We start from the raw sequence: 27,901 nt of genomic DNA, 5'->3' as shown, positions 1-27,901 counted from the left end.
CTCATAACGCTTCACCAAGATTGCGCAGGGTAGATGGACAATTAAATGAAAATCAAGGTGGAAATGGAACTTTAACCACTTTATTCAAGATACAACCAGAACACCCGATGTTACCAGTAGATCAGTTGTCGGATCGATTTCGTGATTTGGTAGATGGTTCGCACACGCAGTATATACCTTATTTACAACAACTCTTGGTCACCATAGAATTGCCACACACGAAAACAAATACGAAATTTGGTAATATAGACAATTTCAGTGACGTCATTGAAAAAAACATGCATAACATTGAAGGGTATATTGCTACATTAGATACATTCTCTCTCTTAAACGCCGCACTCGTGCCAATAGCGCCAGTTTTAGTCAATGGAAAAACAAACGTTCACGTTATGCGTTTATCAGTGATGATGGGACAAACTCTGGTGAATAAAATTAGCGCTATGACGCACAAAGTGTGTGTTAACGATAAATAAAGGCAATAATTGACCTTACTCTTCTCCGATATTCCTTTCCTACTCGGTTTTCATATATATACACACGCAGTCCAGCAGCTACCTACATCACAACCACAATGGAGTTTCTGCTGAAAGATGTGTCTGGGAGTGAGCACCAATGCCTAATAAGTATACAATACTTTCAAGTCCTCATCAATACGTCCTTCAAGCTGTCCGAAGATACTACAATAACCTGGCTGGACTTCATGAAACTTTTGAAGCGCAACAGAGGTATGATACGCTTCGCCTTGAAGAACGAGTCGGATGTTCATGCCATCCACGACGTCGACGTGTCACACGAGAACGTGCTGCGAGTGTCCATCCTACCTTCAAACGCCTCTAGAGAGTTGCGGTACGTGGCCAAGCTCGTGAGTGCGATTGGAACCATCGACAACATTCCCGCACCAATCTTCGTTGCACACCCACTGTTTGCCACCCCGACTACAAACGAGCTGCCGGACGTCTTGGAATGTACCACTAACTACATGAACGTTCTGAGGAACCCCATGAAGTACACAAGTCAACGTCAACAGGTTTCGTGTCTGTATGAACTCGATCCTCTCGACGGCAACTACGTGACCAATATGCAAGATGCGATTATTTATCTGAAGAACGTTGATGCACATTTACCGCGATCACACGTAGATATCTTCAATCTTTGTAGTTTGAATGGCATTACGCCATTGTTGATTGATCAAAGAGTATATATAATGCAGATAGAACTTACATTAGACGAATACTTTTGCGCGGAAGTATCCAAAGTGTTTGAATGATGTGCGAACTAAAGACGATAACGTTTGTTATTCATAACGAAGAGTTTCTTTGGCGTATAGAAAAATCTGCTGAAATATGCATAGTAGACCATCGTGTCGATGACATTGCGTCGTATGAAACGAGTGTCACACTTTGTACAAACGTTACATCTATGCGCATAGAACATGACGATGTGTATATGCAATTTCAATTGCCTTGTTCAATTAAAGTAACTTATCCAATTCCAGATAAACCAAACGGTGCAGTTGCGTACAACATTGGTGCATGCGATAGTGTTTATACGATTCACATATGTCCCCTGGATGATGAGTTCAAAACAAACAGCCGATGGTGGACTCGCTACGCATGTCATCAAGATTCGTTATACGTGCCAGACGTTATTGCAAGACCATCTCATCAAAATTTAATAATGGCAAGATATGCAGCAAGGACTCAATTTATACTACGTATGATTAACACGAGAATATTTCAATAAACATTTTCGTTTATGTTACCCAAAGCTCGTCTGATGTGTTCACTTTCAGACATACAAGGTCTATCGTTATTGTTTTCGAAAGCATTATCGTCACCGCTATCATCCTCGTCTTCGTACGCGTGGGGTTCACATGGTTCCACCACGTGTTTCGGGATACGAATATCGTCTGTTAATGGTGCGTTCTTATCAAATTCACCAATAGGGTGTTTATTTGGATTATGTACCGCCATTTGGATTATGTACTGTCGTTATTGATAGCTTTCCTCTTCCGCACATAGAAGAACTTCTGCATGCTTTACATGGTGCCAAACATTTTTCCAAGCTTGACTTAGCGGCTGCTTACCACCAAGTGCCGCTACATAAAGATAGCCGGGACCTAACCGCATTTATTACACACGAAGGTCTCTTCCGGTTCAAAAGAGCATGTTTCGGACTTTCTTTGAAAGACGCGTGTCGATGTGCATTTCTTATCAACTACTTCCACTACTGCATTATTTTATCAATGACCTTTTTGTGCGATTGACTTATAACTATAGCCAAGATTTTTGCGACTAATGTGCTTTTAGAAACACGTAAATACTGGAAATACCACCAAGGCCAAGACACAAAAATGGATTTCCACACTGCATACACCTCGAACATGAACGGTGCTGAGGTCTCTCTGCAAAAACAAGTCAACAGAATGCAAGGTGAATATTTTTTTACACTACATATGTACGAGTGGATGTTTTTTTTTAATTTAGTTAGTTAGTTAGAGTTTTGCGAGTAAGGAATTATGGCTGGTAGGAGGGGCTGCCGCACAAGCCGCAAAAAGCTTCACTGTAAATGTAAGGAACGAAATGTGATATACCATGGCCACCACACCCTTCTTGTTTAGATATTACTGTTTAAAATTTCATTTCCATCTGTTTATTTAAATATAGCAGGATGTTGTCCATCTGACAGCGTGAGAAACTACAGTAAGATGTGACATTGAAAATGCATATACTTACCACACCCCATCTTTTTCCTTTAATGTAGACATAAGATAGCAAGGGGGTGGGGGGGGGGGGGTCACAAGGCATGGACGTGTTTTATGTTACTTCGGATATAAGGTTACACACTTCGAGACGGGATGTTCTTCACATGACATATTTATTTTCTCAAAGATTACACACAACCTCCTCTTTCCGTTAAAAAAAAACAGTATGTCTCCACCACCATTAGTGTTGTTTTTACTTTTTCGAAATAACGGATGTTTTTCGCGCTTAAGAAACAGTGCCTGCTCAACATCGATAACTTCTCCTTCTCGCAGAATCTCAACTCTCTCTATATATACAGCTATAGTAGAAACGTGACCATGTGCTTTTCCACACAAAACCTCCACCCACGACTAATATTTCCTTACTCCGATGCTAGACGACCACGGATCCAGCTTTGACGAGTACAAGGTCCTGGCGGATCTTTTTCCCGGAGTCTCCTACGACGAGGAAAAGATGCGAGGTAAGAATTCTACTTTTTTAAAGAGTGTGTAAAAGAAACTATATAGCTTTATTTTTATCGCGCAGGTGTGGATGCTATCGTGGAAGCCGAAACAGAGTGTTCGTGTATCCATGGCCAAGTGGAGAACAATTTGCAGGAAACTGTTTTGCTAGAATTTGGAGAATTACTCAAGGCATGGTCAAAAACAGTTGAGGAGCCCAATACCATGAAGAGTACCATCAAAGACAGCGTCGACAGAAATGAGACGACTGCCAGAAACTATATGTTCATCACAGATCTCAGAGAAGATTCCAACAGTTCCACAATCAGCACAAGCGGCGATTATATCCACAGCGAAGATTCGAATAACGAAGATGTCAGCAAATTCACAATGGACAACACTGAGGCTGTTGCACACTGCGATTTCACTGGTACCCCCGCCATCAACATGGACTACGTTGATAGTGCCGTTGACGATGTCTTCTTCCCAGACTTTTGCAACAAGTCGAAAGACAGTCAATTGCCAGCCGGGACGTTCGTACGTACGCACCGTAATATCATTCCGATCAACAAAGCCGAAAACGTCTTTAGACACTTGATAAATTTTAATAATCCGTGTCTTATTCACGGCAGTGTGAACTGGGATAATATCCTAGAGTTATTTTCCCTAACTACAGAAAGTGTGGAATTGACTAAAAACACTGAAACGCCTACCCTATCGTGCACAAGATTAATCCTGAGCTCCGTAGAATACATTGAAAATCTCTCCAAAGACGTTGAACACCTAAAAATAACCATTACTAATTTAACAGATACTCTCTTGCACAAAATTGTAACCAAAGCGCCAAGATTAGTTTCTCTCGAAATTACCGATGCTTCAATGTTGTCCCATCAATCCCTGCAACATGTGTCGTCTTCTTTAAGGGAGTTGCAACATCTAATCATTTATCACTACTTCCGAATGACTAACAAAGGAATCCGCTACTTGGGGCGATCGAACATGAAATTAAAAACTCTCTGTCTAATTGGTGACAAAGTAAATGCAAAAACTTTTCATAGAATTGTCCGAAATCACAGAGAACTCCTTTGTGCATTCTGTAATGTAATCGAATAACTTCTCCTTCTCGCAGAATCTCAACTCTCTCTATATATACAGCTATAGTAGAACGTGACCATGTGCTTTTCCACACAAAACCTCCACCCACACTCAATATTTCCTTACTCTGATGCTAGACGACGGATCCAGCTTCGACGAATACAAAGTCCTTGCGGAGCTTTTTGCCGGAGTATCCTACGACGAGGAAAAGATGCGAGGTAAGAGTTCTACTTTTTTAAAGAGTGTGTAAAAGAAACTTTATAGCTTTATTTTTATCGCGCAGGTGTGGATGCTATCATGGAAGATGCTATCATGGAAGTTGTTCCCGAAACAGAATGTTCTTGTGCTGATGGCCAAGTGGAGAACGACAACCATAACCATAATTTGCAGGAAGCTGTTTTACAAGAACTTAGAGAATTGCTCACGGCAATGTCAAAAACAGTTGAGCCCAATGCGCAAACCATGAAGGATAGCATCAACAACAGCGTCAACATAAATAAGACGCCTGCCAAAGACGATATCTTCATCGCAAACACAGATCTTAGAGAATGCCTGCTCGTCGGAGATTCCAATAGTTCTACGATAAGCGCAAACGGCGATTACATCCACAGCGAAGACGAATGTATACCTGAAGGTGTCGAATTCGCTAAAATTGAAGATTCGAACCACGAAGATCTCAGCAAAGTCACAATGTACAACATTGAACAGGCTGTTGCACGATGTGATTTTACTAGTACCCCCGCCATCAACATGGATTACGGTGATAGTGCCGTTGACGATGCATCCTTTCCAGACTTTTGCAACAAGTCGAAAGGCACTCAATTGCCAGCCGGGACTTTCATACGTACTCACGCTCAATTAGAGATGAAAGTTGTGTCGCCAGGACATCTCGGCATTTGTGAATTAATGAACGGACCTTATTTTCCGCACGACAGTTTAAAAACATTGGATGTATGCCTTCTCCTTCATCGGTTGCTCGTTCGACACCACTGTATAGGAACCTTGCATTTATCTAACCCATGTGAAACGTTGTGCGGAATGGTTGCCGATGTGTTTCGTGTAAAATCTGAAGGATTGCGCGAACTCAAACTGTCTTGTTTGGACATGACGTCCAAGACTCAAGACTCCCTCTTGATGGGGATTTCGAAACTCTGTTCATTACAGAAGTTGTACATTTCTGATATAAATATATCGCACGATGTCACTGAATCTCTGCTCAAAATGCTAAATCGTCAGTCGCTAGTGAGTGTGTCTTTGATTAACGTCGGAATGACTTCCTGTCAAGCCGGAAAATTTTTAGAAGCAATATGTACAAACCACCAACGGCTACATTCTGTATGTATCCATCATACTATAATCGATGATGTTGGTTTAGTTGCTCTCGCCAAATTATTGGAAAAGAGTGATTGTGTCCTACATACGTTATCGTTGTGTAATATCGTCGAGTTCACAAACACGTCCATTTTTGCAGCATTGCGTGTGAATAAGAGTGTAAAAATATTTGAGATGAACGGTTGTCGTTTAAGTAGAGAACTTGGAGCGCAGTTGATGAACGCGCTTGCATTTAACGACACCATCGATACATTGAATCTTCGTTGCTCCAATGTAAAAACATTTACTTCGCATTTCGCTAATGCCTTGTTTGTAAATCAGACTATTCGCAATGTCAATTTAGATTACAACTTCTTTGACATCGACGATGTTGTGCAAATCGCAGAAGTTTTAAAACGTAATCGCACGCTAGAGACACTCGGTATCGAAAGTAACATTTTTGGTCCTATCGGTCACTTGATCTTAATGACTGCCCTTGTTGAGAACAAGACTTTGACAGACCTTAATTTAGGTTACGTAGACGCAAACGAAGAGATTTACGATTTTTTAAAAAGAAGCACAGTCTCTCATCGCTTACGATTTCCCTGCGATTTTGAGATCTTTGAAATCATTACGAGAGACATCAGTCTTCATAACGTAACTTCCATCCATGTGGAATGTGTAGATAGTTTTAAATCTACATATTTGGGCAACCTTTTTTCAGCAGTACACAGAAATGCCGGATGTTTGAAAACTCTTCACATCGAGGTAGATGCACACATGGACTGCCATGCAGCTTTTCAATTGTGTAAATTGCTAAAAAATACGTCTACTCTTAAACGAGCTTCAATAAACACTTACTATCCATCGTCCTTAGAATTGGTAACTATTTTGAGCGGTCTTTGTCAAAATCGAAGTGTAACGCATTTTAACATGGGATGTATCTACACTAAACAAATTGTAACAAACGCAATTGTTAAAGTGTTGAAAGAAAATGTGACGCTATCGTATTTCGGTACGATCAGTGCTCCAAAGGACGAGTTGCACATCATCGCTAACGGACTTCGTACGAACGTTGTGTTAACGTCTCTCGTTATATGTAGCGACTGTGATTACATGGAGCTGTTTGTGATTAACCAACTGTTGAGACGAAATGTAGCACTAGTGAGCGAAACTGTAAAGTTTGTCCTAAATCCACATGAACGCGTCATTACTCGCTCATTAGCCAAAGTGTTTGAATTGTTGCAAGAGAAAGAATCCTTTACGAAGATGCTTGCTGAGTGTTGCGCAGAGTGTCATGTCGAATCTAAAACCGTGTTGAAAAATGCACGGAATCGCGTGACACAAAACTTCTTTGCCATTACGGGTATATGTAAAGTGTTGGAGTGTCGTCCTCCACCTAGGCGACGGCGAAAGTGTCTGCAAATCGATGCTCTGAATTACGAGTGTTTGTTGAAAATTTGGTCTTATTTAAAGGTAACAGATATTGTGGTATAACTTGTTTATATACATGTTGGCCATTGTATATAATGTAAATATTTCTTTTACTATTGTAATTACTGTTTAAAATTGTGTGAATATTTCATCTGCGTTAATAAACCTTGCAATATTATAAACTGATGTCTGAAATCTCAAAGCACACAAGAGGCTTGGTCAAAATATTTTTACCTTCCCCACCACTATGGAAAGAGGGTCGTAAAGTATAGACCTTTTTTCGCAAGGGCGCCGCCATCTTGAATTGTCGTCACTTCCAGTATGGGCGAAAACATTGTTTTCCCGTCGCCACGCCAATAGGAAATTAGGAAATAAACGTAACCGTCACACATTCTCGTTTTGCCTCCCCTCTATTTTTTTTACTATTTGCAGGTTGAAACGTTCTGATATTTTTTCGTCGCCGGATATGCCTACTTGGCGGTCGGGGGGAGAGGGTAAGCGGAAAAGGTCTATATAATAAATATATGGGGTATATATATAGTGGAGGAGTATACCTAACTAACATATGAGAAAAGAGTTGAATATATTACGATGGACAGGAATGATCTACACCAAAAAGGTAGGGTTCATTTTGTAATGTGATTTTTATTTTTCCTTTTCAATATCAATATATTTAATTGAATTCTATATCCACTTTCTATCTAAAGGTGAAGACTTCTGGATAAATTCAACGATTCTTCAAGTGCGTGAATTACGTGACAAGGTGGCATCGAAAGCTTGTGGCGGAGAAAAATGTTGGATATCAAGAATTATGGCAGATGTGAATTCCATATTACGTTTTATGGAACTACAATTGATAGAAATTAAGCCTATGGAATATGGATTGATGTACTTTATGGATGTTGCTCCCATGGGGATAGATGACGATACAATGTATCATTTATACGTCCATGTTTGTAAACTCGTTACCATTTTATTATGTACACATTCTTGCATTACGCGTATTGATATGAAACAAAGGCATGTTCGAGCATATTTTAATAGCCGTAAAAATCTCGATTGTGCTATTGCTTTGAATAAGGGTTTGAATAATATTTCAATTGAATGTGAAAGTTGGTACGGTGAACATCTAGATAACCTTCTAAAACCAATTTGTCAAACAACAAATAGAATAACTACTCTGTGTATTGAAAATACCAGGCTGACGGAAAACACGTGTGTGCATTTCGAGAAAATGATTGTCATGCAACCACTTATACATGTGAAGTTTCACTTTCATATGTCTAGAGTAGTGTCTAATAAAATAATCCCCCTTTTATGTGAAAAGAAATTGGAAACGTTATTTTTGGCTAATCAATCTCTTGGCGAAATTGCTGCATTGGCTCTTGGTAAATTTTTATCTCGTGAAACTTGTCGTTTAAAAACGCTAAGCTTTATGAATCTTTATTACGTGAATAATTACTTTGATACCCTAGGTCCAGCACTCGGTATTAACCGTAGTTTAATTACGTTATTGATTCGTAATGTTTTAAAAATGACAATTGATGATGGTCTTTCATTATTAAATGGATTAATGACAAACGTAACGCTGAAACATTTAACATTACACCACTGTAATATGCGATTTGTTTCTGACGCCCTGTCAAAAATGATTAAACATAACACAACGCTGACATATCTAAAACTAGACGATTATGGGTTTACTGATCAATTTGGTAAAGACCTCGCGGAAGCATTGGAGTATAATTCGAATCTAGAACGTCTTGTTATAGACGATGGTACGATCACACCAGCGTTTAAGATGTCTTTAATAGATGCTTTGAGTAAAAACACAAAGATTAAAGAATTGCGATTAAAACACAGCAACATAGACGAAAACATTGTTCGATCTTTAGATAGATCGTCATCATATCACCGAACAATGTATAACTATGATGAAATGTGTGTAAGAAATTTAATTGTTAGTATGAAGAACGATCCACTTAATATCACAAAACTAAAATTATTTTCTTACGAAAAATATTCTGACACGAGTTGTTTAAAAGATTTTGTTATGTCTTTGGTTCATTTACCATTCCTTGAAACTCTGAAAATTAAGACTGAATCACGTTTTAACGATGAAGTTGCAATTATATTTAGTAAATATATAGAAGGTGTCGTGAATCTTAAAAACGTAAAAATTTCATATCCGCAACCCAATGACGTGGTGAAAATACTTTTGGAAGGTTTACGCAAAAACAACAGCATAATTGATTTTGATATAGAGTGCAATTGTAGATGCACTGGTATTGTCGATTATTTTATAGAATTTTTTAAAACAAATACGAAAATGGAAACTTTTAGAACCGTTTACGTGACTAAAGATGCGTTAGAAAAAATTTGTAAATCATTTTATCTAAACACTAGTTTAACACATGTTCGTCTTGGTGGTCCTACAGATTGTAATGATGGATTGTTTCAAATTCGGAAAATACTGCAACGTAATAAATCGCTCGTTAATCGTGCGGTAGAGTTTGTCTTGAATCCATACATATGCAGTACGGCGAGTGCTTATATATACGATCGTTTACGCCTTTCCAATCAATTAAAGATTGTACTTGTTGATGTTGTAGAAAAGGAAGAAATAGCGAATAAACTATTGAGGTGTGCACGTAATTATACTATATGTAATTTTTTTTTGTTAACTGGTATTTGTAAAAGCTTTATGAGCTGCTATCCAAGCAATACCATTCAATTCGATTCCATTTGCTACGACTGTGTCATTCATATTTGTTCCTATTTAAATCTGAGTGATGTGAAATAAACATGCGCACGATCGTGTTCGTGTAATTACAAATGTGTTGCTGTTGGTTTGTTTCGTGTTATTGTTTTTTTTTTGAATAAAATCAAATTTGCTTCTTTACTCTGACTATGTCGTCATTCTGTATTTTACGTTTACGGTTATTTTGTGTCTGCGAATTAACAAAAGTGGGTATGTGCATAGGATCTACAAGTTTCTTTGGAGATAATATTATAGTATCAACATCGAGAAGATCTGTAAATTTTAGCATACGAACAGCCTGATTCGAATTATCTATATTTATCAATAAATTGGAGACTAAGTTATAAACATATTTGCGAATAACGTTATCCCGATCTCTTAATTTGTCACTGGTCAAAAATTTGAAACAATGATAAATAAAGTCGTACAGACGTTCACAATCTGTGACTTCTAATTGTAAAGAAGTATATTCGATTTCTTCGTCATATTGGTGTATTTCCCTCGTAACATAATTTGGAACTTTTATTACGATGTGTGCATCGAATATACGATATATATGATACACAACGTCCATAACTACTTGTATTAAATTATTCATTCCATATCTATTGATTACCATATTATAATACTTTTTTAAGTTTCCATAAGACGTTTGATAATCTAAAGATAGTTCCGTAGTTGTAACATCGAACGCACCAACACAATATACGTACACTGCTATTGCTCTTATTATATCTTCTGTCGAATGAGTAAGTAATTTCCGACTAAAATATGCATCCCGTAAACTTTCAGATTCGACAATCAATACCTTGTTATCGTTAACTGAAAATAATTTACGTCTAATCGACGCCGAATAAGGTGTTCTTAATAATGTAGCATATATATTCTTCCCATCTTTAATTGGATGCGTTCGTTGCATAAATGCGACGTATTTCCATACCATGTAAGTTAATAACCTAGGTGTGATTCCATTTTTGAAAACTAAATATTTACCATTGTGCACAGATATTTTAAAAGATCTAACTTTATTACACGCTTCGCTCAACCAATTTGGCGTATCAGAGAACGTATGTTCATCTGAATCAAATATACAATCTACATATTTTGCAACTTCTTTTATATTCAATCCTAATACGTAATCGATGTAAAAATGTGAAATGTAAGGTAAAGCCTTAGTTTCTAACCAACTCGTTGTAACAATTGAATAATCAAATAATAAAGATTCCTTTGGACATATAGCAGCACCATATATCAAGGATTCTTCTTTTGCAAAATCGTCCTGCAATTTAAAAACCTCTTTGATACTCTCTATGTCTTCCAACGTTGTGCTGGGTTTCTTATCAATCCAAAGCGGACCTTGAAAAATATTCCAAACACTATGAACTGTTTTAGATAACAGTTTATTTGAATGGCAAAATGGTTTATACTTATTGTATAAGAAGAACTCTTCAGTTCCATCGTTGAGGAATACTAAAAAACGTGCAAATCCACTTCCGTCACATGTGTATATTAGGTTTACTATATTTCTTTGATCATTAATCAACGCACGGTAAGACATTTTTGAAAGCGTTATCGCATCTATACTATACCAATCTTTACCATCGAATAATGTCCTTTCGTCGATTGATATAAAGTTAAAAAATGGCGATGCTACAGGTTTCGGTAATGGCAAATATCTTGTTCGTATATATAAATCGTCATCGGTGGAATTCTTAGTAGTGAAATATAGAAAATCTTTAACTTTAGAAGTTTTTAACGTTATTAAATTTAACAAACGCATAGCGTACACTGCAACAACTGCATGTAACTCTTTCAATTCATCCTTTCGTTTTATAAATTGGCTCTTAGGTAATATCAAATGCTTCACAATTAAGTTAACTTGGTGCAATATTGGAGCATAGTTTTCTATAGAGCCCATTGCATTATATTTATCTAAATCATTTAGTTTAACCTTATTGTTAGAATGAATTATACCTACACTTTGATGGTGTTTAATTGCAGTCAATGCAGTGTGTGCCATTGTCGGTTTCATATCTGTCCATCCAGTAGTATGAATTGTATATATGTTCATACTTTTCATATATTCTTGTATATGATATGTTGCAGAATCGTTATGCTGTAAACATTTAAAGATTACTTCTAAAATTGCATGGGACCACGTAATTCCTTTACGTTTTAAATACGCAATATAATAGTCATCGTTAGAAAATGTATATATTTCGTCTTCAATGGCGTCTATATTTGGTGTGTAATGTTTATCGACGTCTTTACTTAACTTAGGTTCAGTTGATGAAGCAGAATAGTATAGCACTAATAAACGTTCAACTAAAGACATCTTTACAAATACGTTCCTAGAATGTTTTAATGTGGTTTTTCCATCAGCTAAATATATGTCATCTATGCCGGTAACGTTGTAATACATTGTATCATTCATATACACAGACTTAAAGGAATATCCTACTGACCAATCATTTTTCGATATAATTTCACAAAGAGCACTGTTTGTATTTTGTGATAGTCGTTTCAAGAAGAATTCGGTGACATTTGTCCATGTAGGATACGGTGCCGTTGTTTTGAAAGTATTAACAATGGTCGTAAATAATCGTTTCAATCCTTTGTCATTGTTTATCAAATGACAGGACTGAATTGTATCGTCTATAGATTGATTGTTAAGTAAAGCATGTATTATTTTACCACATTCTGAATCTAATAGTAAAGCGCGTGTAATTCTCTCGTTCATTAATAGAGTTGTTTCTTTATACGTTTCTGACTTTTTCATATCGCCAAATAAAGTATAACATACATACATGAAATTGTTTTTACAGCTTGAAATGGAATTAGTGACTGGTGGGAATTTGCGCGTTATCATGGCTTTGTATAACCAAATTAAAGCAGAAAATCTCATAGATATAGTAACTTCGTAAGGAAAATCATCGTTCAACCCTACAACTACAGACGATATAATGTGATCCATTTGATTATATATATAAATATTCGATGAAGCTGAATGTTTAGACACCCTATAGGGTATTAGTGACAGTGCACATCCTATAGCTATAGTTTCCAATTCCAAATCATTTACACTACCTCCTAAATGTACTTGTGATAGATAATACAATCCCAAAGAAAAATCAGGAAATTTAAGAGTATCATTTGCTATACTACGCAATAAACCACTTTTCTTTCTCAGGGCCTCTAAACCAAAGATGGGGTCCATTTTAATTGCCAGTGCGTTGAATAATTCTGAATTGTGTAACAAAGGATGCATAAATAGAGAATTATACAAATCTAAATATTTAGAATTCCTTACTCTTTTACAGAAGTTAGCCAACGCAAAAACACTTGGAAATATGTATGTTGGTATTCTACAGATTAATGAATCATTAGGGTACGCTATTTGTAAAAGCTTACGCAAATGTGTTTTAAAATTATCATCAAAATCGTTACTTCGTAACAATTCCATAGCTACGTATTTGTCGGCGTCTAATACTACGCATTGTTCTCCATCATTTTTAGGAATAAATACATATTGAATAGTTGGTGGATATTTTACATCTTCTCGTTCTGGAGAGCTCTGTCGATATAACATTATAGCTCGTTTAGTATCATCTGCTTCGAACGTTAGTGTTTCAGATGGATTGTGAAGTACGTCTTTGCATTGAATAATAAGCTTAGGACCGCTCTTGTTTATCTGAAATGAATTATCGAACCAATTTGTAATTAATCCTCCTGGCATTAAACAACATCCTTCAAACTTATCTTCAATTTCTCTTGACCTCATGTTTAAACACCCTTCTAAAATCGTTTTATCGATACACTTATTAAAAAAATTCTGAATGGTATCCACTACCCATGGCGAATTATCTTTCGGTGTGTGTGTAATTGCTAAGTTATAGTCTGCTACACTTCTCCAAAGCTTGATGAAAGGTTCTAGGGAATGCATTTATTATTTTTTTATTAAATCTTATAAACGGAGTGTTCACGATTTGATAATAATGCATCGCAAATAAAGTCCATCATTCTTATACGTATTGCAGTATCCTTCGCCGTTAATTTATCGGATATCATAAAGGATATACACGTATACATAAAGTTGTATATTTTTTCATACGCCGATGCCTCTATATTATAATCAATGTATGTTGTGCACGATTTGTCATATGATTCGATACAGTCACCATCGTGTATTCTTTTGGATATTTGAAGTGGTATCGTCGCTTTGAATATTTTTAAAAATTGAATTACAACTTCTTGGACAATTTTTAATATTTCACGTTTTTCATTAATTACATTTCTATAATAATGGAAAAGAGATTCACCGTCATTTTTATGTAAAATATAATTTAAACAACACGTAGGAACGTCAATTTCAAAAGTAGCAGCACAATGTACATACAATGCAATAGCTAAAATTATATCGTTTATAGCGTATTGACGCAAACTCTTCCCAGTGTATGCATCTGTTAGACTCCTACATTCTCTTGCCAAAACAAAATGACCCTGCAATTCGGTCGAAACCACGGGGAGATTTGAAAAAAAATCTCGTCGTATTTGATATTCATTAAATCTCGTTAAAACATTTTTATACATTATAATTTGCCTTTTTCTGTGAAATTGTTCTTTTTCAAGGAATTTCCAAAGGATATATGTTGTGGTGGCCGGTCACCGACTGTGACCGGCCACCACCAAACTTCCTGGACAAGGCCGGTACGCCACCGATACCGTGGAAATCGTGGCTACGAATGTTCGAGCGATACATATTGGCTACTGGCACTCAGGAATATTCCGCCGAACGACGCCAAGCAAAGCTGCTCAACTGCCTGGGGGTCGAAGGCCAGCGCATCTATGACTCTCTCAGTGATGTGATTGGCCTAAGCCGTTTTGGAGCACCTTTTGGAGCAGCCATAACAGTGTTTTGGAGCAGCAAAAGTGGCCTTTGGAGCAGCCAAAACAGTGTTTTGGAGCAGCAAAAGTGGCTTTTGGAGCAGCAAAAAGTATCTTTTGGAGCAGATTTTTTTATAAAAAAAAAAATATTTGTTTTAAGTGTTGGACAAAGGAAGGGCACTTTGCTCGCCACAATAAACAAATTATGGTCAAGTTAGACGACCTGGGAGTCTTTCAAAATGCAACTGAAATGCCAATGACACAATATATTTTGCAATGCTTCACTTAAATGGCATACATATATGTACCCGCTATAGATAAATAAGAACCAAATTGCACATATTAAATGTATTTCAGAATGACCAGCTTAGCAGTAAACATGAAAGCATAAACTTCACTAGTTATATAATATAATAAATTGAAGCAGTATCCAACTGATGAAAGACGTAACTACTGCAATACAATACGAAACTGTACACATGAAGAAGATGCAGTACGACTGGTGGGTGCTTTTCCTTTTGCTTGTTGAAACTTTCTGCAAGGCTGCTGCAAGCCTCGCGTAGCTTTCGGCAAGTAATGAATGTCCACTTTCAAAGTCTCCAAAGAGACGTTGAGACATCCTACAAGTGTACAGTGCCGTAGGCGTTGCCGAGCAATTCCAAAACGTCCCCCACTGTTTTACTGGTTCCCGACATGCTAGATTTTCGTAAGGAGCAAGCAAATGTAAAGCAATGGATTGCAAGCGTCCCGGCTGGTACCTCTGTCGTGCAATCATGTTCGCATGAACGTGAGGGCAACTTCGGCAGCTTGCAGTTGCACGCGCTTCGTTATGCGAGCGGAGATATGGCTGTTCGATCGAAACCGAAACTCTACCACTCCGCTCCGTCGACATCTGGCCCCCAAAATTGTAGGCAAAATGCAACAATCCAGCATAAAAAAAAAAAAAAGAAAACAGTCCAGCGGCGCGTGTTTGCCAGGCCAGTATGCGAGGCACAAGCTAATTTAAAACGTTAAAAATCGCAAACAAAACAAGGACAATAAAGCTAATAAAAAAAAAAAAAAGAACCTGAGCGCATCAATGCAAGACATCGCGAGTCAGGGTCAAAAATTCCTCGGAGCGCTTTGTGCAACAACTTAACTCAAAATAAGCGAGCGCGCTGTGCGGGTTCAGCGTGCAGACATTGCCTTTTTTTTTTTTTTGCTTCCTTAAACTCTTTTGCAACAGACTTTTCACGTACCGGGGTCCCTCTCAAAAGAAATCCCACCGAGAGAAACCTAGGTAAACAGTACGTCGACACAACAGTCTTTGAGCTAGAGGGATTTTTGTAGTAGCGTTTAATTTAAACAAGGACAGGATTGCTGATTACCCTGCAGTGGTCTTTACGTTTCATTTTAGAAAGCGCCATATCTGCCGCACTGTGTGGACGGGAACACCCAACGTCCTAACCACGGTGACTGGTAGGCAGGGACCAAAAATAGTTTTGCCACGGCCGTTTCTTTCAGAAGCGAGTGCTTCAGATCACAAGTAACTCCCAATGCGCAAAAACGTGGTTTCGTTTTACAACATGAGGGCATGGCTGGTACCCGGCAAGCTAGCGTCGGGGCGTCCATATACGCTTGCATCTATCGTTAAAATATTTTCAAGAGGATGCAAGACGAGACCCACGAGAGCGCGAAATGAGGAACGGCGGGAAAAACCATGCGAGACCGGATGGACGATTGATGCAGCACACTTTCTGTCGGGCGGTCGCTTGCGCCACCTAGCTCACGCATGCTCAATTACGGTACTCAGTTTAGTTTCGGTTTTGAAAGGCGACCGACTTTGGTCCTTTGGCGCAGGCTGGGCGCAGATTACCCCTATTTCGGCGAAATGTAGCAGGATGTAGCAGGGTTAGCCTCTTGGCGCAGTTTGGCGCAATTGGCGCAGCAATCACATCACTGCTCTCTACCAGCTCCCGTTGGACCGGCGCCAGCAACGTCACCGGCGGGAGACGGTCAGCAAGCCCGGCAAGCGTCTCGCGACGTGTATAGAGAGACCCTCACGGTTCTCGAGGCTGAATTTTCGCAGCCGGTCAACGAGACCCTCCAACAACTCCGGTTTCACATGGAGAAAACAGCAAGAAGGAGAATCTCTGCGCGACTTTCGCTCAGCACTCCGAGCATTGGCCGTGCCGGCGAACTTCGGTGCCGACACCGAGGCCGTCATCCGCCGACAGTTCATGGTGGGTGCTGCTTCCGCAGAGATTCAAGAACGCCTGGTACTTGACGCCGCGCTGCCGTTCAGCGTGGCCTTACAGACTGTCCTTAATTTGGAACGCTCACGCCGGGAAGTTCGAGAATGGGCATCGGCAACTGCGCCAGCTGCGCCGTCGATGGCGTCGGACGAGCACGTGACCTGCCACGTCACAGGGCGCGCAACGAGTCAACCTCAGCCGATGATGTCATCTTTGCACGAGCCGTGGCGCTCGCGCCGTGAGTCACCTGTGCGATCTCCGACGGGGCGTTCTTCAGCTGCTTCAGCCCGGTCAGTGAACGCACGCGCTTCGCGCTCGCCTAGCCAGCAGAGCTGCGTAACCTGCGGCCGTAGCGGCTATGGTGGTTTCGACCGTGGCAGTCGTCAACAGAGCCCTGGACGATCGGCGTTTCGGCGTTCGGTACGTTTCGAATCACCGCGGCGGCAACCATCTCCAAGGCGGAACTACGGCTACGGAAGAACATGTCCCAACTGCGGTTACGGTCAGGAACACTGCGGGGGCTATGACGTCTGCCCAGCGAGAGGTCAGCACTGCGACGACTGCGGTCGTCGGGGACATTTTTCACGCGCTTGTAGAAGTGTTCGCCGATCCCTGCTGCGCCGCCCGCGTGATCAAGTTGAGCAGATCGTCGACGACTACTACGATGACGACGACGAGCAGTGGGAGGTGTCCCACATTTCCGGACCTTCTCAAAGCAAGCTGTACTTAAACATCCAGGTATTTGACTCGACGCTGCAGTTTCTTCTTGACACGGGGTCAGCCGTCTCCATCGTGGATAGTGCCATGTTCGTCCGGTATTTCGCGAGCAAGGCGACAGTTGTACCACCACCTGTGAAGCTCGTGAACTTTTCTCAGCAACCCATCACCATTCTGGGAGCATTCGAGGCACCGGTAATGTTCAGGGAGCGTGCGGCAACAGTACTTTTTTACATTGCTGACCGTGGTACCTCTTTACTCGGCATGGACGCTGTTGTAGCCCTCGACATCCAGATAAGTGGCGCCACTCGGTCGTGCTTCCATACTGATACAGAGGGTTCTGGCGACCCGCCGAGAGAGGAGAACGAGAGGTTGACACCGGCCCCACAGGACGAAGCGTCAAGTGCATTGAGAAATGAGTGGTCGTCAAGGGTGCAAAATCAGCTGGCCTCAGCATCGCCTCCACCACAGGCTGCAGCTTCAGTGGTGCCTGAACCAGCAAAGCCAAACCTGCCGCCTTCCATGAGCAACTTCGAGCACCTCTTCAGTCCGGGTCTTGGCCGTGTCAAGGACATTGTCCACAAGGTAAACATTCGACCTTCTGTCATTCCCGTCCGTCATCGAATGAGACGTATTCCTCTAGCAGCGCGTCAGTCAGTATCAGAAGAAATCAGACGCTTGGAAGCGGCTGGGGTCATCGAGCGGATTAATTCCTCCGAATGGGTATCACCAATTGTGGTGGTGCAGAAGAAAGACGGCTCAATTCGAATGTGCGTGGACCTGCGGGAAGCCAACAAAGCTGTCGTTATTGATAGCTTTCCTCTTCCGCACATAGAAGAACTTCTGCATGCTTTACATGGTGCCAAACATTTTTCCAAGCTTGACTTAGCGGCTGCTTACCACCAAGTGCCGCTACATAAAGATAGCCGGGACCTAACCGCATTTATTACACACGAAGGTCTCTTCCGGTTCAAAAGAGCATGTTTCGGACTGGCATCGGCGCCAGCAGCTTTCCAGCAGATGATGTCCGAAATGCTTCAGGACTGCGAAGGTGTGTTGGTCTACCTTGACCACGTTGTTGTTTTTGGCAGGACCAAGGAGGAGCACACACACCGTCTGCGTGAGGTGCTGCGGCGTATCTCGGATGCTGGACTGAAACTCAACAAGTGCCTATTCGATGTGCCAGAATTTTCGTTTTTGGGTCATAAAGTCAGCGCTCAAGGGATTGCTCCGCTACAAACGAAGGTGGATGCACTCAACGCTGCCCCTATCCCCACGGACATCGCCCAACTCCGTTCTTTTCTGGGGATGGTGGAGTATTACTCTCGCTTTGTGCCTCGGTTAGCGTCTGAGGTCGAACCTCTTCGAAGGTTCCTGCGAAAAGACACTCCGTTCGTCTGGGACAACGAGGAGGACAGAAGCTTCAACCAAGTCAAGAGGCTGCTGTCATCTGCCAGGACACTAAGAATGTTCGACCCCACGTTGCCCACCATCGTGGCCACAGACGCGTCGGCATACGGCATTGGGGCTGTGCTGCAGCAGCGTCATGGTGATGGCGTCTTCCCTGTCGCATTCGCCTCAAGGACGCTCACTTCGACAGAGCGGCGATACTCGGTCGGGGAAAAAGAAGCGCTTGCGTGTTTGTGGGCGTGCGAAAAATGGCACATATACTTATGGGGCCGCCACTTTACCCTTCGCACGGACCATCAAGCACTCGTGTCTTTGCTGTCCACCGGAGGAGCAGGACGTCGCCCGCTACGGATCACCCGTTGGTCACATCGCCTACTGAAGTACAACTTCACGGGGGAGTTCCAGCGAGGTGCCGAAAACCAGGTAGCAGATGCCCTGTCCCGCTTGCCGATGTCGCAGGAAGAAGAGGGGATGGAGTTCGACGACGAGATCATCTCCTTTGTCGCTTTAGACGAAGAGTGCATCACGAAGCAACAGCTGCAAGAAGAGACAGCGAATGACGCTCTGCTCACCACTGTCATGGGATATGTGACCTCTAAGTGGCCTCCAGTGGGCGCTCTCTCCGCTGATGCGGCCATCTTCTACGACCTGAAGGATGCGCTCTCCGTCAACGACGGTCTATTGCTGCGCGGAGAGCAATTCGTCATCCCCACGACTATGCGATGCGCTCTTGTCGCCAGAGCACACGAGGGCCACAACGGCATTGTCAAGACGCAAGCACGCCTTCGTGAGCTCTATTGGTGGCCCCGCATGAACGCAGAAGTGCGTAGTGCAGTCTGCGCCTGCAAAATCTGTAACACCTCAGACAAGAGTGCCAAGACGTCACCAACCCCTCTCCAGCCAGTGCCCTTGCCAGAGCGACCTTGGTCAAAGGTGGGCATCGATGTCGTGGGCCCTTTTGAGCGAGCGGAGCCTGCGTGTCGCTACGCCATCACGCTGGTGGACTACTTTTCCAAGTGGCCCGAGGTACAGTTCTGCCCAAACGTCACCACAAGGAGGATCACGGACTTTCTGCGCGCCATCTTTGCCAGAGAGGGGTACCCTGACAGCGTTGTGAGCGACAATGGGCCACAGTTCATTTCAGGCGAATTTGAGACGTTCCTTAAAGTGCGAGGTATAAAGCACCAGCTGGTTTCTGTCTACTACCCCCAGTCCAACGGGCAGGTTGAACGTTTCAACCGTACCCTGAAGGGTTTTCTCCAGTGCGCCACCCTTGAGCGGAGCAGCATCCGGTCATCCCTTGTAGACTACCTGATGATATATCGCTGCACGCCCCATGCCAGGACTGGACTTTCTCCTGCTCTCCTGCTGCATGGGCGGAAGCCTCGCACCCGCCTTAACATCCTCGGACTGTCGTCGGCGCAGTTCTTGCAAAATCCCATCGAGGAGCTGCAACGGCTGCGACATCGAGTGCAGCAGAGGCAGCAGTACACGAAGGAGTACACCGACCGGCGTCGAGCGGCGAAGACCCCCAGATTCAGGGTAGGCGACTGGGTTAGAGTGAAGAAACCAGGAAAGGTAGCCAAGGGGGAGTCGGCCTTCGGGCCGCCACTACGCATCATGAAGCGGGTCGGTCGGTGGACATTCCGGCTGGGAGATGGTAGAGTGTGGAATGCCTCTAAACTCGCAGCTGCTTCCGATCCCAGTCTAGGAAGTGATCAGCAGGGGACACTGGCTGCCGTTCAAGGTGGCCAGCCCGCGAGCCACACTGCTACTCCAGGTGACGCGCACCACAGGCATCATACTTGGCAACCTCAAGAGTCAAGTTCGGCCATGCAGCAGCTGCCTCGATCGCGGACGCCTGAGTGCAGACCTGCCCCGGACACGCCTCCAGGAATGGGAACTTCAACTGCTCAGTGTCCTAGGCAGGTGCTTCTAAGGCGCTCGGGGCGGAACCGTCGACCACCAGTGCGGTATGGAGACCTTGGTACTCGATGAAATGAGTGAACTATTTCCTTTTGTGTTTTTCGACGTAGAGTGAACTATTTGTGTGGTTCATTTAAACTGTGCTTATCTTGCTCTTGATTTTTGCTGTTGTAAATGCGTGCATAATGTTTTTGTCATCGTCTTGTTCCTACACTCTTAAAAAAAAAAAAAAAAGAAGGGAGGGGAAAATGTTATGTTTAGTTGTACGATCTAAATTCTTCCCTCTTTTGTTTGTTCCTTCTTTGCTGGCATCTGTGGCAGCGGCCCCCTTACACCTGCACCGCTGCCGAAGGGCACGCGCCAAGAGCGCGCGCTCTTGCTGTGCGTGCTCAGTCTGTCTGTTGGTTTGTTCGTCTCTTTTCTTCTCTTTTCTCTCTCTTTCTGCTCGAGAATTAAAACAGTTCTGCAATGTGACTCCGACTTGGCTGGTCGTTTTCTAGGCTGCCTCCACACTAACGAAGGAAGGATTGTGTACACGAGGGAGGAGTGCGATCTCCTCTGAGCACTTGTCAAAAAATATTGGAAAGTTATAGAAGACAAAAGAACGAACAACTCCTCGAAAGAGGCTAAACTTGAAGCATGGAAAAAACTCTGCACGGAGTATAACTGCCAGCCGCATGTTTGTTCAAGGGACGTTAAACTAAAAAAGTGTTGGGATAACGCTAAATCCAGATGGAAAAAAGGTGACTCGGAGAAGCGCGACATCTACGCAACAGGTATGTAGTTCATTTCTACTTTCGGGAAAATAACGCAGTGCGTTTGCAGAATCATGACACTATGTGTCTACTTAAATAACTCAGCAGTGGAATTTTTGTGGCCACCTGCGACAAACTTTGTCGCTTTATATGGTGCTTGTGCTGACATCGACAATCTGCGTTTGTGTGTTGTGCAACATTTAAGCGACCATTACACAGTGAGCATTCTGGTTGAGCCTAAGCACCCTAACCTGAGTTTCGACTGTCTTGAGCTGATTTCGAGAAGCAATCTGAATGTGTAAATAAAAACCGATGCACAAAACTGGCACCATAATACACATAGAAGGTACACCGAGCAGGGGTTTAGACTACCTGAATTAAGCCAAGCAACTAATCTTTTTAGATGCTTTTTTTTTTTTTTTTTTTGTGCAAAATTGTTTTTTGCATGTTGCTGGTTTAATTGTATGTCATCTCATTTCTTAACTGTGACGATCTAGGAACAGCCTTTATAGGGAGTATTCACCTGCGGCTTATGTGCAGGTTGCGTGGGGTCCGTTCTGGGCACATTGCCATCTTTGTAGCCTTGACAGCAGACGGTCGCACCAGGACCAGCCGCACTACGCCACAAATCTTTCTCCAATTTTGGTGACACCGGAATTTGCAGCGCCAGCATGGTGTCGTGCGGAATGGTCGGCTGCTGCACCAAGTTACAGTTAAAGAAAAAAGAGGAAAGCAAGCTTGCAAACTCCAGTTACTTTAAGATTCCGAGAGTCTGAACACACGAGTATGGGAAAGCACGGTCATTCAGTGCGAATGGCTTGCGCGCATCGACCGGGTAGGCGTCGACAAGTACCGATGTGTTTAACGCACTTCGTCCCGGGTAAGTGTCGGCACCATTTGCTTTAGTCGGACATCAGCAGGAAGACTTCCACAAAACGTTTCCCGTCACTGCTGCTCATTGCGACGCGTGTCGCATGTAGTTTCGACGGACCGAGCGACAGCGGATGTTGTCTTGATCTTGGAAGGAATGAAAAAAAAAAAGGAGCCGTAGGGGAGTGCAGTGACAGTGTGGCTCTTTTTTTGCCTGAGCAATGGTAACTAGAGAGCGACAGAAATAAACTCGGGAGCAGAGATTTCTTTCAATGGCGGTTTTCTGATGCTTCTGTGATAAGCTCACATTCGAGTTTCTTAGACATGTTTTATCGTGATTGACTAGCAACTAGCTCTAAAGTATAAACCAGATATAAGTAATTCTTCCAGACAAAGTGACGCGACAGGACCCGCTATCACTCAGTCTGTTGAAACAAGCAAGCGACGCACGTCGCAATGAGCAGCAGCGACGGGCGATGGGCGAAGCTTTGTGGAAATCTTGCCGCTAATGTCCGACGAAAACAAACGATGCCAACGCTCACCCGAGACGAAGTACTTTGAACACACTTGACACTTGTCTTCGTCAAGGACATTCCGGTTGATTCACACAAGACATTTGCGTTGCCTTCTCACGGAGAGTGACCGTGCTTTCTCGCACTCGTGTGTTCAGGCTCTCGGAATCTTGAAAAAACGGGAGTCCGCAAGCTTGCTCTCCTCTTTTTTGTTGTTCAACTGCGACTTTGTGCAGCAGCCGACCATCATGCAGAACACCATACTGCCACTGCAAATTCTTGCAGTGCCAGTATGGTGTCCTGCGTAGGCGTCCGTCAACTAATTGACGGATGCGAACGCAGTTTAGGCGTCCGTCAATTAGCTGGTTGTAACCATCTTGCACTGAGCATGTGCCAGCACAAGTACACAAAGAAAAAAAAAACATTTTGCCGAACTGGGTTTTAAACCTGCAACCCTTGAATTATAAGGCGGGCATTGTACCCTTACACCATGGGGCCTTTTTTTTTTCTTTATTGCAAAAACAAAACGCAAAAAATTCAATGACTTTAAAAATGATCTACAGCACTTTTTGCAGAGCATATTAAAACATCTCATATCAAGAAGAGGTTCACAAAGGCCACGCCGGTCGGGCTTCGACTCACAACTTCAAAGAAATGTGTACTTCTTTCGTGCTATGCCATCCTAGTTTACCTGATTCAGCTGGTTCAAGACAAGAAACCTTAAATAGACAAAGACACTGCCACAGAAATCTTGCAATATATCGCAAAAGTAACATTCACAGCTTTCCAACAAGAGATCAAGCTTGCCTCTCTTAAAACACAAATTGTGCCTCTCTTAAAACACAGGTGGCTAATTTGACATCTGCAGCCCTTTCGGCTGGAAATCCTACCGTGCCTATCTGGGGACATCTATAGTTGAACTGAAGAATGAACCGGCTTGAGAAGATAAGTTTGTTTGTCCTCAAAATAGCGTATACTACTATGCCTGAACTAACCGTATTGAAACACAAAATTCTATAACTAGTGGCACTATCACGGCAAGGTATCATTCCATCTTCTTACCCTTTGGAACGCTTGAAGTGCAGAAGGCACATGCATTCAAAACATGCACGTGACAGTTCCGCCCTCTGTGTGCCTTCTCCGACTTCAATGTTCTCGCAATACTAAAGAGTAGCCAACAGCTTCCAACAAGAAGGCAGGCTAAATAGTTCCACGAAATGAAGGGAAAGGTTGGTCTGAAGAGGAGTGGTGATGCTGAGGAACGCAGAAGTATTCATATCTTATGCCAGTAGAAAAAAACTAAAAACCACTTTACTTGCAGAACAGAACGGCATCTAAAGATTATACACCACTAAACTATCTGCCATTGATTGTAACGACGAGTTTCTGTACTGCAGCTTTGAAAGGCACGGCTTTCACAGCAGAGCTGCGGCAACTCCACGCTTACTCACCACAGAATCTGGCAAGGTATGACTGGTGCTGCACACAGGAACCCTGGAAATCTATACACCTCATTTTGACACCACAAGAAAAAAGGAAGTTTTGAGCATTGTTCATACGCCGCGCAGATTGGTCATACGCCACGATAAGGTATCAAATATTGAATCTAAGGTGCACCTACATACCGTAGAATACCGCGCATCTGCCCACTCCGCACTAAGCACCCATTTCCAAATTTGTAAGACCTGAGAAAATAAGCACAGTACATCCATATGTAAAATTGATGACCGGACAAGCGCCCATCCCCCATTTTTTTGCGATTATCTCCAAATTTTTAGTGACTGCTTGCTCAGAATTCTGCGGTATATCTTAATTCTCAACGTCCGCTGCGATTGTTCGCAGCAGACGTCGTCCTGGTTTCTTGGTCCCGCTGTGCAGGATAGGGCCTCAGGAAGACAAGTGGGGAACGATTTACCTTGGGATATAACTTTCACCTCCCATTACTTAAACAATTGTAGCCATCCTTTGTGTGTGCATTCTGAAAATAAACATTTCATCCTTCTTCATGTTTCATCCCGCCTCCAATAATTTCATAGACCATGCCGGGTGAAAGCGACACTTGAGGAAATGCTGACAAATGGCAGTCTAAATCAGAATGATACTGGAATCTGTGACCACTCCGAAGCGCTATTTGACACATACTCCACTAATGCGAAGAACTTCTCGGAAGTGGAGGACAAACAAAGCTCCTTAGAGAACACATGCAAAGGAAAAAAAACTTTTTTTTAAACAGCCGGGTTGGGAAAAGGAAGTCATAAAACAAATTTACAACGAAAAAAAAAAACTTTCTAGAGCTATATTTACGGCGCTATACAAATTTGTTGCTCGCAACCACGGGCGCCGCAGAAAAGTAGCCCATATTTATCATGTGATTGGCCCCTATTTATCACGTGCTGCTGCGCTCTTTCGGAAGCTTCCTTTGGCTTCCAAAAGTAAGTTATTCATCTTTGTTCAAAGTATAACACAAAACAAAGATTAATAAGTAACATTTAGAGCCCAAAGGAAGCTCTGAAAAAGCACAAGCAGACGGGATAGACCTGTGCGCCGATCAGATGACGGCGGCGGTGCCCCGAAGCAGACGCACTTGCGCGGCGACGGCGGCGGCGGCATGGAAAAACGCGTTGAAGCGGTAGCACACAACGCTCAGCGTGCGGCGGTGGCGACGCAGCGCGGCGGCGCACAGGTCTACCATGTGACCAGCAGCGGCTCCCGCGGGCGCAAACTACAAATTTGTTTTGTGCTGTAAATATAGCTCTAAAAATTTTCTTCTTTCTAAATTTGTTTTATAACATACTTTTTCCATCTAAGCTGTTTAAAAAAATGTATTTTTTTTACTTTGCATGTGTTTTTTAAAGGGACACTCATTAGGAATTTATGCTCACTGGGGTTTTTAGTTGTACATGACATACCTCTCAATACCGCCTGCCTTGTTCCGTGTGTGCCTGTGCAATGTTCTTCAGATGCTACAGCAATATCACACTTCTTGGCCTTGAAGTGGCCTCCCCTGCTTGTGTTGTTACATTGTGTACAACAGCATGGAGATGTTTTTCGGCTGCCACCAAGATAACACTGCCACGAGAAAGGCCACTGTTTGCGTGTTTTGAATAAGTTTGCTAAGCACTGCAGCATTCATTGACAGCCTAAGTCCTAACACTACTGCATTTACAGGAGACACAGACCGGCAACCTTGGAGCCAACAGTCAGAGCTCGTCAAAGTACACATACTCCCATAAAACGTGGAAGGCTACCCCCGATAGCACACCGAGAGGTCTAAGGCGCTGAGGTGCAGCACAAACTACAAGTGTCCTCAAGGCCCTGAAGTCCTCACAAAAGGACACGCTTTTTTGGAGGATACAAGACTATCCGGCATTCTGAGGATGCTTCGCAGGACATGTGCAATGTGAGCATGCGAGTGTTCGCTCTGCTTTTGAACGTGCTGCCCCTTCTTCCCGAGCGCAGCTGATGCATGTCTCTCCCAAATAGGTTGCTGTTGTTTCTTGTTAATCTGAAACTGCAACTCAGGTACACCGCTCTTGGCGTCCTGTTTGACGTAGACAGGACGACTGAGACGCACCACTTTCAGGCAGTGTTTACCACCTTGACTGCGACGACACACAACTGGATTTTTCAGCCTCTGTCAAGGATTATTAGAGCAACCTTGTTGGAGTGCTCGAAGGCAAACTATTCTGGTTGCAGGATGATAATTGACTGCACTGAAGTCAGGACGGAGGAACAGAGTAGTGTAGGCCAGCAGTGTGTACTCTACTCAAGCTATAAAAGTGGGTACACGCAGAAGTTTTTGATTGCGATTACAACAAACGGGGTGATTTGCTTTCTTTCAAAGGCATACGCAAGCCGCTGTTCAGAGATCCATGTGACAGTGGACTCTGGCTTCCTAAGTGTGGTACAGCCCAGGGATATGATCCTAGCAGACAAGGGGTCCCCAGGCATCAGGGAAAGTCTGAAGGACACTGATGCAGTTTCTGGGAATGGGCGATTCAGTGAACAAGAAGCACGGGATACATAGGACATTGCACAGGTGCGCATTCATGTTGAGCAAATGATCCAAAGGATCAAGATTTACAACATCCTGAAAATGACAGTGCCCTTAACTGTAATTCCATTGATGAATAATGTGTTCCATATGTGCGGACCTTGCGAACTTGCAGCCTGCAATCATCAAGCCACAGGACTGAACTTCACATGTAGGCCACTCCACTGAGCATAGGTTTTCAAACTGCAGTCCTAGAGACCCTGGGATTTTTCAGTGTGCCCGCCCTCCCCCCCCCCCCCCCCCCCCCCCCCCCCAGAGCTTCTCTGCACCCTCCAACTTCCTCAATTGCCCCTCCCACTGAGTAAAATATTTTCACTACAAGTACTATTTCAGCAGATCCAAGCCATTCACTGATGGATTAACTATGCACCAAACATTCTTTCAAAATATGTGCAGTATTTCTTTATGGCCACAATCAGGGTATCTACAAAACTGCTAAAGTTGAAGCTTGGGCGAGTTCGTACATACTTCGTAATTAAAAACAGCGCAAAAGGACGAGGACCAGACAAAGAAGTGACACGGACGTAGCACCGACTTACAACTGAGTTTATTGAACGCGAAATCGCAATATATATTTGCGGTGTCATGAACAAAAGAGAAGAAAGAATTCAGCCCATGTGATGCATCGCAAATAAAAATAAAACAATGATAAAAATATATATATATAAAAAAATTAAAAATGCGCCATGACACAGCCGTCAGAGTACGTGCTAAAAAACGAGCAAATCAGGGA

General features: G+C 42.7%; 4 protein-coding genes and 2 pseudogenes across 7 annotated transcripts in view; 5 read left to right on the top strand and 1 right to left on the bottom strand.

The window, feature by feature from the left end:
• The window catches only part of LOC8033856, a 289,711-nt gene that overhangs the window by 208,497 nt on the left and 53,313 nt on the right, over window positions 1–27,901 (bottom strand). The window contains exon 3 of one of the 4 annotated variants that reach the window (XR_006077081.1): window positions 2,859–3,202. The exons of the other annotated variants lie outside the window; for them this stretch is intronic. The gene's annotated coding sequence lies outside the window, so the exon portion shown is untranslated. Of the gene's footprint in view, window positions 1–2,858; window positions 3,203–27,901 lie in introns of those variants that run through there. 4 annotated transcript variants of the gene reach the window in all.
• Window positions 2,354–5,240, top strand: LOC115331323. The gene is made up of 4 exons (XM_042288532.1): window positions 2,354–2,432; window positions 4,438–4,518; window positions 4,584–5,144; window positions 5,236–5,240. The coding sequence occupies exons 1-4, from the start codon at window positions 2,354–2,356 to the stop codon at window positions 5,238–5,240; spliced, it is 726 nt and encodes a 241-aa protein (XP_042144466.1).
• Window positions 7,525–9,947, top strand: LOC121834131. The gene is made up of 2 exons (XM_042287874.1): window positions 7,525–7,664; window positions 7,753–9,947. The coding sequence occupies exons 1-2, from the start codon at window positions 7,637–7,639 to the stop codon at window positions 9,846–9,848; spliced, it is 2,124 nt and encodes a 707-aa protein (XP_042143808.1). The 5' UTR covers window positions 7,525–7,636; the 3' UTR covers window positions 9,849–9,947.
• LOC115331318 lies at window positions 11,448–18,060 on the top strand (annotated as a pseudogene).
• LOC121834162 (uncharacterized protein K02A2.6-like) lies at window positions 19,747–21,068 on the top strand. The gene has a single exon (XM_042287903.1). It carries the CDS (start codon window positions 19,769–19,771, stop codon window positions 21,047–21,049), a length of 1,281 nt encoding a protein of 426 aa, XP_042143837.1. The 5' UTR covers window positions 19,747–19,768; the 3' UTR covers window positions 21,050–21,068.
• On the top strand, window positions 24,332–27,386 carry LOC115331325 (annotated as a pseudogene).

The sequence above is a fragment of the Ixodes scapularis genome, unplaced genomic scaffold (genome assembly GCF_016920785.2).
Source record: "Ixodes scapularis isolate PalLabHiFi unplaced genomic scaffold, ASM1692078v2 PGA_scaffold10__122_contigs__length_95168666, whole genome shotgun sequence".
In the NCBI taxonomy this organism is placed as follows: Eukaryota; Metazoa; Arthropoda; class Arachnida; order Ixodida; family Ixodidae; genus Ixodes; species Ixodes scapularis.
Note: the sequence above shows the minus strand (reverse complement) of the source record. Positions and strands in the feature narration are given on the sequence as shown.